This window comes from Pterocles gutturalis, unplaced genomic scaffold (assembly GCF_000699245.1).
Source record: "Pterocles gutturalis isolate BGI_N339 unplaced genomic scaffold, ASM69924v1 scaffold12741, whole genome shotgun sequence".
Lineage (NCBI taxonomy): Eukaryota > Metazoa > Chordata > Aves > Pterocliformes > Pteroclidae > Pterocles > Pterocles gutturalis.
In genome coordinates this window covers 29,889-43,264 of record NW_010103284.1, presented here as the reverse complement: position 1 = coordinate 43,264, position 13,376 = coordinate 29,889, and the positions used below count along the sequence as shown (strand labels likewise).

Below are 13,376 nucleotides of genomic sequence, written 5' to 3'. Positions count from 1 at the left end.
CCCTTTTCAGCTTCGTTTCCTCCCTTTTGTGTTCCCAAAAGATCACACAGATCCTGAAAAAATATTTGAAAAAATTGAAAAAATTTGTGGCAAATGGGAAAAAGATGCTTAAAGTACGTAGCTGCTGGGTTTGCTCGGTGGCAGTGGAAGACTGAAAGCAACCTGCTGGGTGGCATAAAGGAACAGGCACGAACGTCACTGTCTTGGTGGTGCCAATTTGGATGATTTTTGCAATATTGAAGCTCTGGCTGCGGGAATCAGCTTATTCCCTGAAAGCGTCAGATTTCAGCTTTCTGAAATGTTTTGGGATATATTTTTTTGTTTAGTTGGGTTTGTGTTTTATTTTTTTCCCCGGCCCTTATAGCTGCAAAGAAAAGCTTGAAAACACTGTTCACTCCGTAAAGGGAATAAAAGTAACCTCTGACTCACATGCCTGGGGGCTCCTAAATCGAGGACAGACAGAAGCTGCCGCATCCCCCCTGCTGCCCTCGCCAGTGTTTCCCACCAGTCCCCATCCGCTGCCTCCCCCATGGATTGCACTTGCACAGCTGTGGGAAAAGGTGTCATCCCTTCTCGGTGCCCAGGGAATAAAATTCAGTTTGTGCATGAGCAGTGAGGCTGGGGCCAGGGGGTATGTAAGAGAGCAGAGATATCCTGGGATAGCACAGGGGGGTCCTGGGACACTCTCCAGGGATGTCCTGTCCTGGGACACTCTGCAGGGATCTCCTGGGATAGCACAGGGATGTTCTGGGATAGTTCAGGGATCTCCTGGGATACTCTGCAGGGATGTCCTGGGACAGTTTGTCCTGGCAGGTTGAGGCTTGGGGATGCAGCTAGTCCCTGCTCACCCTCGAGTCCCTTTCACAGCCACAGCACCCGCACAAACACTGAGCCCTGGAGCCAGCGCTGATGGGAAGATGTTGGAGCAGCAGTGATGGATTGCTACACGGTACCCACTCGTGTGCTGGCAGCGGGGCAGCAAGAAGACGGAGGTGAGGAGCACAGCGATGGCCATCAGTGCCTGGAGATGGCCCAAGAACTACACCCAGACATGGAGCATCAAACAAACACAGTGGGTAAGTCTGCTCCTGAGTTAACTACGGCTAATTCATTACAGCCCTCGGGCCAGAAAGGAGCAAGGATGCTAAATGGGGAGAGAAGGCTCAGGGCTGCCGGTGACACCATTTATTTATTCCAGGGCTGTTTCCATTTAGGAAATTTCTTTACCTTCATAATACAATTAAAGAACAGGAGGATTTCAGGGCTCTACCTCAGAAATTGCCATTCACATCACTGCTGGGTTTTAAAAAAGCCTTTTGAGATTTGCACAGGGCAGCTGGTCTGTGCTTTGCTCTTTTAGGGAAGATGCTGCTGCTGCTCTGTCCCTGCAGTTCTCCCCCCTGCCTGGCTGCTCCCTCAGCCCCCTCCTTGCACGGACAAATAATGAGCCACGTTGTGTAAGGTCAGCACAACGATGCCCGACGACTCTTCCCTGTTTAACATATGGGAAGGTCAGACACGCAGGCCCACACGCAGCAGATCTGCTGGGACGCCGGGGAGGGGAGACCTCCCCATCACAGCATCCAGCCCAATCCCGACGTGCCATCAGATCCGAGCTGCAGAGTTTGAGCCAGACTCTAAACATTAACTGTTAGCTTGGGGAGCAGTGAGGATGCAGAGCAATAGTCCATCTAATAGAACAGATCTGGGGCTCTGTTTCCACCCACCCAATGCCATGAATATCCAGATGTGAGCTGGGTTAAGATCCCTCTCCAGTCTAAGATGCAGCATGACAGCAATCCTGCTGCAGCCCCAATTCTCTTGCTGTGGCCCTGCGGTATCACAGTGATGGGACTCGTTGCCCTACGTTAAGCAGCCAGCAAGTCTCGCCTTCCCAGCGATGCAACTTGAGGTTCAACACCCCCATCAAGAAGGTACTGAGATCCTTTGGGTGCTCATCCAGTGAGCACCAGTGTCCCGTGCTCATCCAGCATCACCCAGTGTCCCAAAACAAGGGGGCAGGAAATCAGACAGGCTCCATCCCTGTGCGACAAGAAGGCAGGACTTACGTGAGCAGCTCTTTCTTGATGTCCTTGGAGAGGAATTTAAGCTTGAAGTTGCTTAAAGTAACTTCCCCTGGGTATTTCCGTTCTTCAAAGTTTTCCTCCACCACTTCTTGCTCATCAGCTTCCGAGGAGGCAAAAGAGTGGGCGGCAGGCTCTGACTGCAAGAAAACAGCCAGGGAAAGTGGTTGGAGTGGTGGCCATTCCCTATGGTGGGAGAGGATCCCAGGCTCATCCCAGTTAGTGCAGCACGGCCAACGCTCCTCAGCCCTTTGCAAGCACCTCGCAGTACCCAAAGCAAAGATCAAATAGTCTAATTTCCCTTTTTAATAGGAGAAATGCATAAAACACATCTTTACAGGGGTTTACACTTGACTCTCCCAAGATCTTGAAGGGATGAAGAGTGGTGCAATCCCCCCATACTCATCCTCAACTCACCCAGCCGAGAGGGGATGGCTGAGTTCCCCCACCTGCAAGGATTAATGTTAGTGGCATCTGCTAATGGTAGATATAAATCATCCTGGGGAACATCACCAGGAGCATCGCTGGTGCAAATGAGCTGAAACGATTTACAAAGAAGCAAGAACGGCAGCACCAGGACGATGCAAGTGGTGCGTTCTTCCTTGACAGGAACATCCCAATGGAGCTGGGAGCACCCGCGTTCACCCCAGGACAGCTCTGCCTCCTGCCTGATTGTCTGCAGCTATTCTGGTAGCCCTGATGAAGCTAATAATACTTCTTTCCTAGGCTTAAAGGTCAGAGTAGAGGTTTGGGGAGAAAATAGGACAACTATGGAAGCAAACGTGGCATTCAGTCCCCCATGAGGTGCCACTTAAACATCCAGAGTCACCACTCACCTCTTCTGGCTCCTCTTCCCGCTGACGGTTTGGTTTAGTGTAGTCAATGGGTCCATCCCATTCGTCCTGGCGGGAGGTCTGGCTGGACTGGGGGGAGGTCATGGTGCTGCTCGTGGCACTGGTGCTGTTTTGGCGCTGGGACACATCTGGGGACTTCATGCTGGGACTACTGCTGCAGCTGCTGCTGCTAGGAAAGGTGCTCTCCCGTTTGCGGTGCTTGTTCATACTCAAGTCCAGAGTCCCGTTTTCATCCACCTCAATGTCCATGGACTGAAAGGTTGGAAACGCCCAACGTTAGCAGCTGCCAGCAATTCCCTACGGGGATCTCGCTCCCATTTGTCTTTTGCAGTGTCAGGGGCAGGTTATTCATGTCCCATCCTCCCCACAGTCAGTTTGAAGGAACTGAAGGGAAGGGATGCCCTTTCATAAATATTTCAGAAACATGCAATGCAAATGCACTCCACTGCTACAGCAAGGTGGCATTTTGACTCAGTTACTTGAACACAGGCATCTAGTGCCATTTAAGATGCCTCATCGCATCCAAGACATCTACCCAAGGCTGGGACTTCAGGAAAAAACCTGTGTTCATCTGAAAAACAGCTGGAGGTCAACTGGACGCAAGTGGGGAATCTCAAATGGCATCAGATACAGAGCAGTGAGCAACTGAAACCAGCCCTGAGACTCTGCTTGGGAATGATGCTCATCTCAGGTGGGTAATTTGAACCACATCGCATCTCCATAACACACGGAGAGCCAAGATTACCTCCTCTGAAATTCATCACCCAAAGAGAAAGGGTGTCATGAGTCTCTGCATTCCCTCTATATTTAAACACCAAAATGAAAGGGAGGGTGAAAAAAGGTATATTTCTCCCACCCCAAATGTCAAATTTTAACCCACTCCACAACGTCCTGGACTGGTGGTCCCCGTGCACGCTCATCTCACCTTGCCGGGGGCCTCTTGCTGCTTGGTGCTGAGATTCTCCGGCATTTCCCAGCAGCGGGTGGAGAGGTTGAGGATGGCAGTGGCAGCCATGTGCGCAGCCTCGGCGTCGTGGGAGTAGTCGAAGCCTGTGGAGGAAGATGAAGTGCTCTTCACGTAACTGCTGGAGGGGCTGTGGCTGGGGGAAGAGGCCTTTGGAAAAGGTTTGGCTGGAATAAAAAGAGAAGGAACAACACAAGGCTGATGTATAACCGTCACAAGCAGTGGTGAGAGGTCAAGTCAGTCTGACACAGGTTCATATCAATGGTTCCAGTGGTACCCCATGGTTATTCCCAGTCCACGGGCTATTTTGTTGCCTGGGATGTGCAACAAGAACAGTGCTGGCTGCAACTTGTGCAAAGGTCTCTGGGTGTGAAAACTTAATTCATTAACCGACTCTGCCATCAAGTCCCCAAACAATGAGTGCTTTTCTTCATTAAAGCTGCTCCTCGGTGGAAGCAGTGAAAGCAGAAAGCTTGGATAAGGTTCCTGGCGCTTTTTTTTGTTGTTCATAACTTATCTGCAGAGCTGACTTTCTTGTAGCACATTTGAAAACTTACGATTTAAAAAATTACATTAATAGCAAAACCCTGGCCATGAAATATGAGCTTCCGATGATGACACCAGTGAAATATGGATTTTTCTGACAGCTGACGCATCATTTAAACGTGCCTGAATAACAGGATCCATTACACAGCCGCGCGCGGCTGCGGCACCGCAGTGTTCCTCTATGTCACAGCCTGCAGCCGTGCAATCCTGGAGGTGCAATTTCTCTTTACACCCTATGAAATGAAAGCGAGTATTTCCCAGGGCTAACCCACAATAAAACTTGCCCTAGTCTTGAACCTGGACCTGTTCAGGAGGACCCTGAGCCCCTGAGAGTCCCTCTGAAGTCAGTGGTTCCAGTGGGTGCAAACCAGGGATCATCTGATTTTGAACAGTCACAGCACTGTATTCTGAATCAATTAGCAAAATAAAAAAAATTCCTGACTCATTTTCCTGTGCCCTTTTTGGGAGGAAAAACCCCACCCTCCTCAGTGGGAGTCTCGCCAGGGAAGACCCCAAGCTTTGGCCCGATGGTGGCGAAGCAGCAAGACAACCTCGGTCGATGTGGCTACAGAGCAAAGCAATTTCATTCTTCCTGTTACAAACTCATAATATAAGACACTATAAAATGCTAATCTTCCCGAGGACCGCTTTCTTCCTCATTGTGTGCGTATATAATGCGTATTGACATTAATGGGAGTTATGCACACACATGCAGGGGAATATAAATCCCTCTGGATGAAGATCTCTTTAAAAGAAGTTCTCAGTGAAAGGAACAGATTTCCCTGCTATGATTGGCAATCATATTCATCTTGTCGCTTTGATTAACTCATTGGAGCTTTGCCCAAATGGTTATTCTTGTCTCTGGCTGCTTGTTTTCCAGTCCAGTTTAATCCATGTCTTTGCGGCGGGGTGCGGGTATTCGCCAGCCCAACCTGACAATATCCGGGATCGTGAGATGCCAATTTCAATTTCACACCGTAGGCTCAGTGATGCTTTTCCATTTCATAAGTATTTCTACCACTAATAGACTCGCAATCAGCAAATTAGTAAAATAAGTGATGAGAAAAAATAGAAAGGATTATCCTAGTGGGTCTGCTGGAATTATTTTTGTCAGTACAATTACCCTGAAAATTCTTTGCTAATATTGCAAATAACACAATCTATTCAGCAAGAGAATCACTTGTGCTGGGAAACAAATTACTTTTCCATCAGCCCTAACCCAGGATGACAGTGGCAGTTGTGCTCTCTGGCCTCCATCCAATTTCATTGTCTGATCCTTTGCAGATTTAGTACTGTAATAAAGGGCGCTTCCATTGTCGTGCAACAACCGGGATGCTTTCAAGTACGAGCACTTTTTAGAGAGCAGCTGCATCAGGATTAAACAGGATTGTGGAACTGGGATTAGCCAGACAGAAAGCCCTCTGGAGGCTGCTGACTTCTGCAAACTGGGCTCCTAAATTTTTTTTATTTTTTTTTTCTCAAAAAGACGTCTTCAGGTACACATTTGGTCTCAAAGGGAATGGAGAGGTTGAACATTGGTCTGCGGCAGGCTGGGTCCCCCTGCAGCTCCCCTCCTGCTCCCGACAGCCCAGCCCCTGAGGGTTTATTTGCCCATTTCATTTCCCCCCTACACTTCGGTTGCACAGTGTTGTAACCAGTGCACGGTCCTCGGTACAGAGCGGAGGTGGGTGGCTGCGACGGGAGAGAGGCGGGAGGTGGGAGGTGGGTGATCGATAGGTAGCAGAGCTGGAGAGCAGAGCGTGGCAGAGAAGACAAATGGCTGGAGTGGGTCGTATATAAGATGGAAGAGAAGAAAACTATAATCCATTTAGCTAGATGAGGAAAGACAGATCAATAGATATGAACTGCAAAGCAGCGGGGACCGACTGAGGACAACTGTGTAACTTATCCCACCTAGAGACATCGCTCAAATTGATGTTCCCACCACTCGATGCAATTCTTCCCAAAGCCAAAGAGGCTCTCCCCCAAGTAAAGCTTTACTGGCAGCCAGGGGCTCCTCTCTCCCCCAAAAGTACGTGCCACAGGACCTATCTCAGCCTTCCCCATCCCCGTTTCTCCCCCTGCTCCTGGTCCAGCAGCTCAGCCCCAAGACTCTCCCATCACCCCAAAGCCTCGCGAGACGCTGCGAAAGGCAGAAAAATGCAAAGCCCAGCCCATCCCTGCTCCCAACTTACATTTAAAGGCTTTCGGTGAGGTTTCGCTAGTCTGAATCTTTGGGGCAAGCATGCGTTTGCCAAAAACCTGAGCATCAAAACTTGCATAATCGAAGGTGACCTTGGAGTACTTCTCCAGCTCCTTGGCCAGGTTGGCCCGGGGCGTTGCTGGGACCATGTTGGGCCGGTAGCTTCCATACTGAGGGATCTCCAGTTGCTTCACAAAGCACATAGGCCTGAGGATGAAACAAGGAGCAACAGTGATTTCTCTTGACCTTGACGAGATGGTCGTTGGGAGGGGACCAGATGCGATGAGGATGCATAGCTGCGCCTTGTCCCCGAGGGGTTACTGGGGAAGAGGAGGCGGTGACAGCCCTTTGCTCTCCCTCAGCAAGTCTGCATCTGATTTGGGTCTCTTAGAGTCCTTTTTTATTTTTTTACCCTCTTTTTATTTTACCCCCCCCTCTTTTTAAGCAAAACACCGCAGCATCAATCTCATGCAAAACAATATTCTTGCTGTGGCATGGCAGCGTTTTCCAACAGCACTAAAAACTCGGGCATCACTCACTTATGGGACCTACAACACAGGCTGGCACCTGAAGGTGTGAGGACCCCAGTTTAGCTCGGTTCCTCCCTGCAGATTCATTGCAAAGGCACCAGAGCCTCTCCCCTGCTGCGGAGTCCTTCTTAAAGACCTGCTTCTGCTGGGCTGCCTATCATGAATCAATTTGTCTTGCATATAAATCGTCTATAAATGGCCTATTGTTATTCTCCTTCCCGTGACCTCTTTCCACGAGTGAGTCCTCGGAGCGGGAGCTCCTTGGAGCATGGACCATCCTCACGATGCGCTCAGAGCCCTCCGCACCCAGCACGGGCTCCGCTGCAAATAAATAAGTAATGGCTCTAAATGGCCTTTCCAAAGCACCAGGGTGCTCAGCAGTCCTGGGGAGCAAATAAATAAATTAATCAGACCTGGCTGCCTTTGTGGGAGTGCTGCTCAGCTGCTCAGGGCTCGTACGGTGGGTTTTATCCTCCTCTCGTTGCAAAATAACTAACCAGATTACAACCCATCTGCAGCCTCATGAATCACATCAGCTACGGAAGCCAGCATCTATCAGGGACATCCTGAACGTGAGACAGCCCTTTCTCCTGGGAAGATGGAGATGGGCAAAATCACAAAATAAACCCAACGGGTTTGGAGATGAGTGGCAGGTTTCTCTCCTCTGAACCATGCGGGCTAAGGAAGGAAAGCGGGTAAAGACTTAGGCAGAACTGCCATCGAGTGATTTATATGTAGCTTAAACCTCCTCCTCCCCGAGCCCACCCTACTTATAATGCTAATATAATAGCCATCATTCTCTGGCAGTTTGCATTGCAGAGCCATCGGCACAAATGCCTTCTGCTTCCCTGCTGAAACCCTTTGGCCTGTAGCCTCAGCATTAATTGATGCTACAGAAGCAATTCATTGTCCTCAATGCCCTCCCTGGGATCATCAATTAAATATCTCCCCACCTTGGCGAGACCTATGATCATAATCACAGGACTCAGCAGTATCAGGATACAGCCGGAGGGAGCCGTGCCGGCTGCTCCTGCGAGCGTGGCGTGCCGGGGAGGGCTGGGGACGCGCAGTGACGCGGCGCAGGGCTTCGCGGTCCCGCTTACCTGAGTATGCGGTCGGAATTGGAGCTGGTCTTCGAAGGATCACCAGACTGGGTTTGTTGCTTTTCATGTGATTTGGCTAATTTTTCTGCAGCAGCAATGGGGCACCCAGATAAACTGTGGGAGTTTGGGTTTGGTTTTTGGGTTTTTTTTTTAAAAAAAAAGGAAGAAAAAAAAAAAGAGAAGGAAATGAAGCATGAGGGATGAGTATGGACATCTTCACTCCTTCCAGGGACCCAGAGCTGCACTGAGCCCGTGGGAAAAGTGTTTGCATTTAAGGGCTTTTTAAATTATTATTATCTTAGTTTACTTTTAGTCTTGGCAAGCAGCAAAGCCGCCAGACATCAAGTGGCACATCTCTCTGGGATGAGCTCTGGAGCATCCCCAGGGTCCGGAGGTGGGTCAAGGAGCTGAGCACAGCAGAGGCAGATGGGGACGGGCTGGTTTCTTGGAGTGGTTTTAGCAGGGAAATGGCATTTTTGATTTGTATTTATTTAGATCTTTTGCAGGGGCTGTTTGCAGGGAGCCTTCTGAGGAGCACTTGCAGGGAAACATTTGCACTTCTGATGTGCACGGCTGCCAGCGCCGGTGCCGGGGGAGCTCGGGGGCTGTAATGGCTTTTGCTTGCACACACCCTGCACGTGAGCCTGGCTCTGCCTCTGTGGGACCAGCTTGGAGCTTACGGCGATCGCTCAGGGAAGGTAAAAACCCCTCACAAGCAGAGCCTGCAACCTCCCAGCTGACTCCAAGCCATCACCAGAGCAGCCAGCACCAAGGGACCCCCATCTCAGCCCCCATTCAGAGCTCCGACCCCACCAGGTCTCAGCCCAAACTGCTGTGCCCAAAGCTCACCCCACAACCCACTGACACCAGTGGGTCACCTCATTCTCACCGTGATCGCTTGCTGCCTGTACCAAACCCAGCTTCTCGATTAACGGAGCAGATTTCCCTGATTTTCCTCTAGCAGCTATGGCTACAATGAAGCATCCACCAGCTTCCTCCACGGCTGAACGAGTAGTGACACAAACTCACCTCTCACCTGCAGATGCATCAACGTTGGCAGAGCTGTCACTCCCTCCCAGCTAAGCTCAAGTGCAATGAATGGTAAATCATAAATTCATGAGCACCTCCCTGTAGCACGAGCTAGTCTGGCTTTTCGGAAGGTTTCTAGCTTCTAAGAGCATCATCCACTCTGCTTGCAGCCTTCCCATTTGTAAAAGTGCTGGAGTTTGACCAAAGCCAGAGCACGGGGTATAATTACAGACCCTAAAGCACAACCCTGTCCCCTCCTGCCCACATCTGGGCTGAGGTCCTACACCGAGAAGACCTAAATTCCCAGCTCATCAATAATTTCAGCCGAAAGCCTGTGGAAATTCCTAGAAATCCTGCCCAGTGCCACACCCCCAGACACAAACATCACCCTCCAGTTGGCCTCGCCAGGCACCCTCTGCGTCCCCAGTGCCAAACACCTCTTCCATGAACCCCCACCTGCATCTGTCCCTCCATGGTCCCACCTGCAAACCTGGAAACATTGCTCTGCTCTATTCCCCAGCCAGAAAATACTGCCCCAGCTTGCTTTCCCACATTATTCTTTGCCTTAGGCTTTGCCCATCTTAGTTGCACCATCTCTCAGTGTGAGACTGAGCCAAGGTTTTTGGGGACGGTTGCCCTGCTGCCATCCTTGCCCTGGCTGCTAGGGAGGAGAAGTCAAAGCTTGGTACCTTCTGTGTGTGTTGCGGTTGCTGTTGACGTGACCCTGTCCTGTGCAGCCTGGCGTGGGGCATTTCAACACGTTCTCGTGCATCGCCAAGACTTCGGAGCGAGGAGGGAAAGGGGAGAGGGAAGGGAAGCAAAAAACAACTTGATAAAAATCAGAGAAAAATAATTATTAAAAAAAAAAAAAAGAGAAAATCATCAAGTCTTGTACACTGGTTTCCTAGAAATCAGGGAATGTGAAATGCTGTAATTAGAATTCGTCTGCACAGGGAAAGAAAGATTTAGAAGGCAGCAGTGCTCAGGTCAGGGCTGGATTAGCATCTCTGCACACAGCCTGGGCTTCCTCCTCATTTGCTGATTGCAATCCAGTTCCCCCCATCCAGCCCCTCCTGCCCACCACTGTTTTGGAGCCAGGTCTCCCAATTTCAGGTAGTTCTAAGTGATTGAAGTTGTATCTCTGCTTTTATCCTTAGGACTAGTCTTCGTTTGATTTTTTTTTTTTAATTTTAATCTTCAGGATTATTGCTTCCTGCAGCGCTGACCTTAAAAGTAAAGAAATAATTTCATTTGCAAGCCTTTCGAAAGCACACAGCTCGTGTTAGTTATTTATTAATAATTTTTTTATTGCTCTCAAGCCTGTGTGAAGATAGCTGTACTTTTTCCTTGTTTCCTGCAGTTTTGTGTTTATGATGGCGAGTCTGCAACTCCTGAAATTACTGACAAGGAAGGGCTCCTTTTTTTTTTTTTTTTTTGGTCTATTACGCCATTATCATAAACATACAACATTGATTTTTACGTATATGCACAGAGAAAGCTATTCAGGATGCTGGGAGAGAGATAGAAATAAAATATCTATGTGTATATATATATATAAATCTGTTATGATGCTGATAAATATTTTCTGTCCAATAGATGAATCTCGATATAGCACCTTGTGAATTATACAGCGAGGAGAGCGTAGGAGACTCAGGAGCTATCCTGCGCATCTCAGTGACTCCTCTCCTTTGCCACGTGGCAACACTTTCAGCGCATTTGGCCAGCAAGGAAGAACAGTTTCCCCTTCTTCCCAACATGATATCCCAAAGAGGGAAAAATATGTGACATTCAGTGTGAAGATGAGAAGGGCGTCTCTGAAGGTGGGCAGTCATGTTTAAAGCACCTCTTTTTTTCTTTTTTTTCTTTTTTTCTTTTTTTTCTTTTTTTCTTTTTTTTCTTTTTTTTCTTTTCAGAGAAGGGACCTCATTCTCCACAGGATGGTGCTAAAAATCTTTAAGAAGGGCAGGACTTCCTAATAATCTCCATAGTGTTTCCCGTGAAGAGCAATAACACTTTGGTGGATAGAAGCATCCTGGAACAACTTGGAAAAGCACCAAAGCCCTGCCAGAAACTCTGTTAGACCCCAAGGATTGACATCAGGCTCGTGCTAGGGACTCAGTGATGAAATCCACATCATTTGGGACTATTTGGAGTGCTCATTGGCCTTGAGACAGCTCTACCCATCAGGTGTGAAATTTCCCCTAGGAAATAAGGCTCCAGAGTAATTTAAGCAACCCTCGTTATCCCAGCATGTACTCACTCTCGGGAGGGATCCTGTCTTTGTGCGGACAACCAGAGAGGCTGCGATGGTGAGGGTAGAGTCCCGTGACGTGGCCGGTCCCATCGCAGCCAGGAGTCGGACATTTGATTTCTCGCTTCTCGGGTCTTGAGGGATCTAGGGATTGTGGGGAGAGGGTGGTGGGAGCAGTTAGTGGATTTGGAGGGGAAGAGGTGGAAAGGAGAGAAAAATTGCCAAGGATGCTTCCCATCCCTTTTCCAGTCAAACAGGGAGAAACCTTTGGGTTTGGAGGTTTTTTTCCCTGAAAGTGGAATTGTAACACCAGAAGTTTCAAAAATTAAAACCAGCAAAGCAACTTGAGTAACCAACCCAGAGGGGAGCACGGACCTGCCACAGCGAGGCAGCCCAGCTCAGCACCCAGGGACTCTGCAGCCCCTGCCAAGTCCATTGTGTTGCTGTGGCCGGACTCCTACGACTATTTAAAAACCCATTTGGATTTTAAAACCAGCTCTACTGCTCAGGCTGAGATTTTCAAGGCCACCAGGCAATTTAGCCAGGCAATTTCCCTGCTGAGATGGAGAGGACACCATCATTTTGTGCATTCACTGTTGACCTCTAGGATGTCCCCATCCCTCTGGACGTTGAGGATTTGTGGCTAAATTCCCTCTGTAGGCTGGGAAACCCCCCCAGCAGCCTGGTTTTTATGGATGGCTGAGCAGACAAATTCAGCTGGGGATGGGAAGGAAGGGACACGCGAGGCCTCGTCCCCATACCTTTGCCATAGTAGCTCTTTCGGATGCTGTCCAGCGGTTTGCTCTGTTTCTCGTCCACCTGGAAGTGTTTTACGTGCTCTCCTGGCAGCCGGCTGGGCTCCCGCACAATTTTCACCTGCTCAGCCTTCAACGCGATGGCTTGTTCCAGCAGCCCCAGGTTCCCCCTCGTCATCATGTCGTACATCTCGGACTCGTCGGTCACCGCTGATTTCTGGGAGCGGGCATCGTCGTCTTTGTCATCATCTGACCGGACCTCCACGATGACCGAGTACTCGGGCTTCGGGCTGAACTGCCCTTCACAGTGGCTTTTCTGGGCGTCCTGAGAAGCGTGAGGAGCTTCTTCACAGATCACTTCAGGAGCCATCTCCTCTTCCTCTTCATCCTCCTCTTCTTCTTCTTCTTCCTCCTCTTCTTCTTCCTCCTCCTCCTCCTCATCTTCATCCTCCTCATCATCCTCCTCATCCTCTTCTTCCCCTTCAGCCTTCTGCAGTTTGCAGGACTCCTCGCAGTTCGCCTCGTCCCGGTGCTCCGGACACAACTCACTGCTGCGCTCGCTGGTGACCTCGATGACCTCCTCCGCATCCTCCGTCTGGATGATGATCTCCTTGTCGCACTCCTCCTCCACTAACTCCTCTCCTGCGTCCTCGTGGACCAGGTGCACGACGTTGGATGGCGGCTTGGAGACCTGCAGCTCGGCTTCAGGCAGCTGCCCTTCGATGGCGAGGGTTTCCTCCGCTATCTGGCCTAGGTTTAGGAGAGAGTTGGCGATTATTTCTTGATAGCTGCTATAGTTGGCCTTGCTGGGCCCAGACGTACTTGTTGCTGTGTTTTGTCCATAATGGGTCAGTTTTGCTGGGTTTCTCTCTGGGGGGGAGGGGAAAGAAGGAAAAGAAAAGAAGGAAAAGGAAGTAAAGGAAGGAAAGGAAGAAAAGAAAGAAAAATATAAAAGGAAAAATGGAGGAAAAGAAAAAAGAAGGAAAATAATAAAATGGAGGAAAAGAAACAAAAAAGGAAGAAAAGAAACAGAAAAAAGGAGAAAAAGGAAAAAGGA

The 13,376-nt window shown here is 49.4% G+C and overlaps 1 protein-coding gene across 1 annotated transcript in view; it reads right to left on the bottom strand.

Moving 5' to 3' along the window:
- MYT1 (myelin transcription factor 1) overlaps positions 1 to 13,376 on the bottom strand; it is a gene marked incomplete at its 3' end in the record, with an annotated part of 29,364 nt that overhangs the window by 567 nt on the left and 15,421 nt on the right. The window contains exons 6-13 of the mRNA XM_010086671.1: positions 12,326 to 13,189; positions 11,574 to 11,708; positions 10,003 to 10,093; positions 8,285 to 8,398; positions 6,644 to 6,858; positions 3,864 to 4,069; positions 2,921 to 3,190; positions 2,070 to 2,224 (exon numbers count right to left, since the gene is read on the bottom strand). Of these exons, the coding sequence (XP_010084973.1) occupies positions 2,070 to 2,224; positions 2,921 to 3,190; positions 3,864 to 4,069; positions 6,644 to 6,858; positions 8,285 to 8,398; positions 10,003 to 10,093; positions 11,574 to 11,708; positions 12,326 to 13,189 (2,050 nt within the window). The remainder of the gene's footprint in view (positions 1 to 2,069; positions 2,225 to 2,920; positions 3,191 to 3,863; positions 4,070 to 6,643; positions 6,859 to 8,284; positions 8,399 to 10,002; positions 10,094 to 11,573; positions 11,709 to 12,325; positions 13,190 to 13,376) is intronic.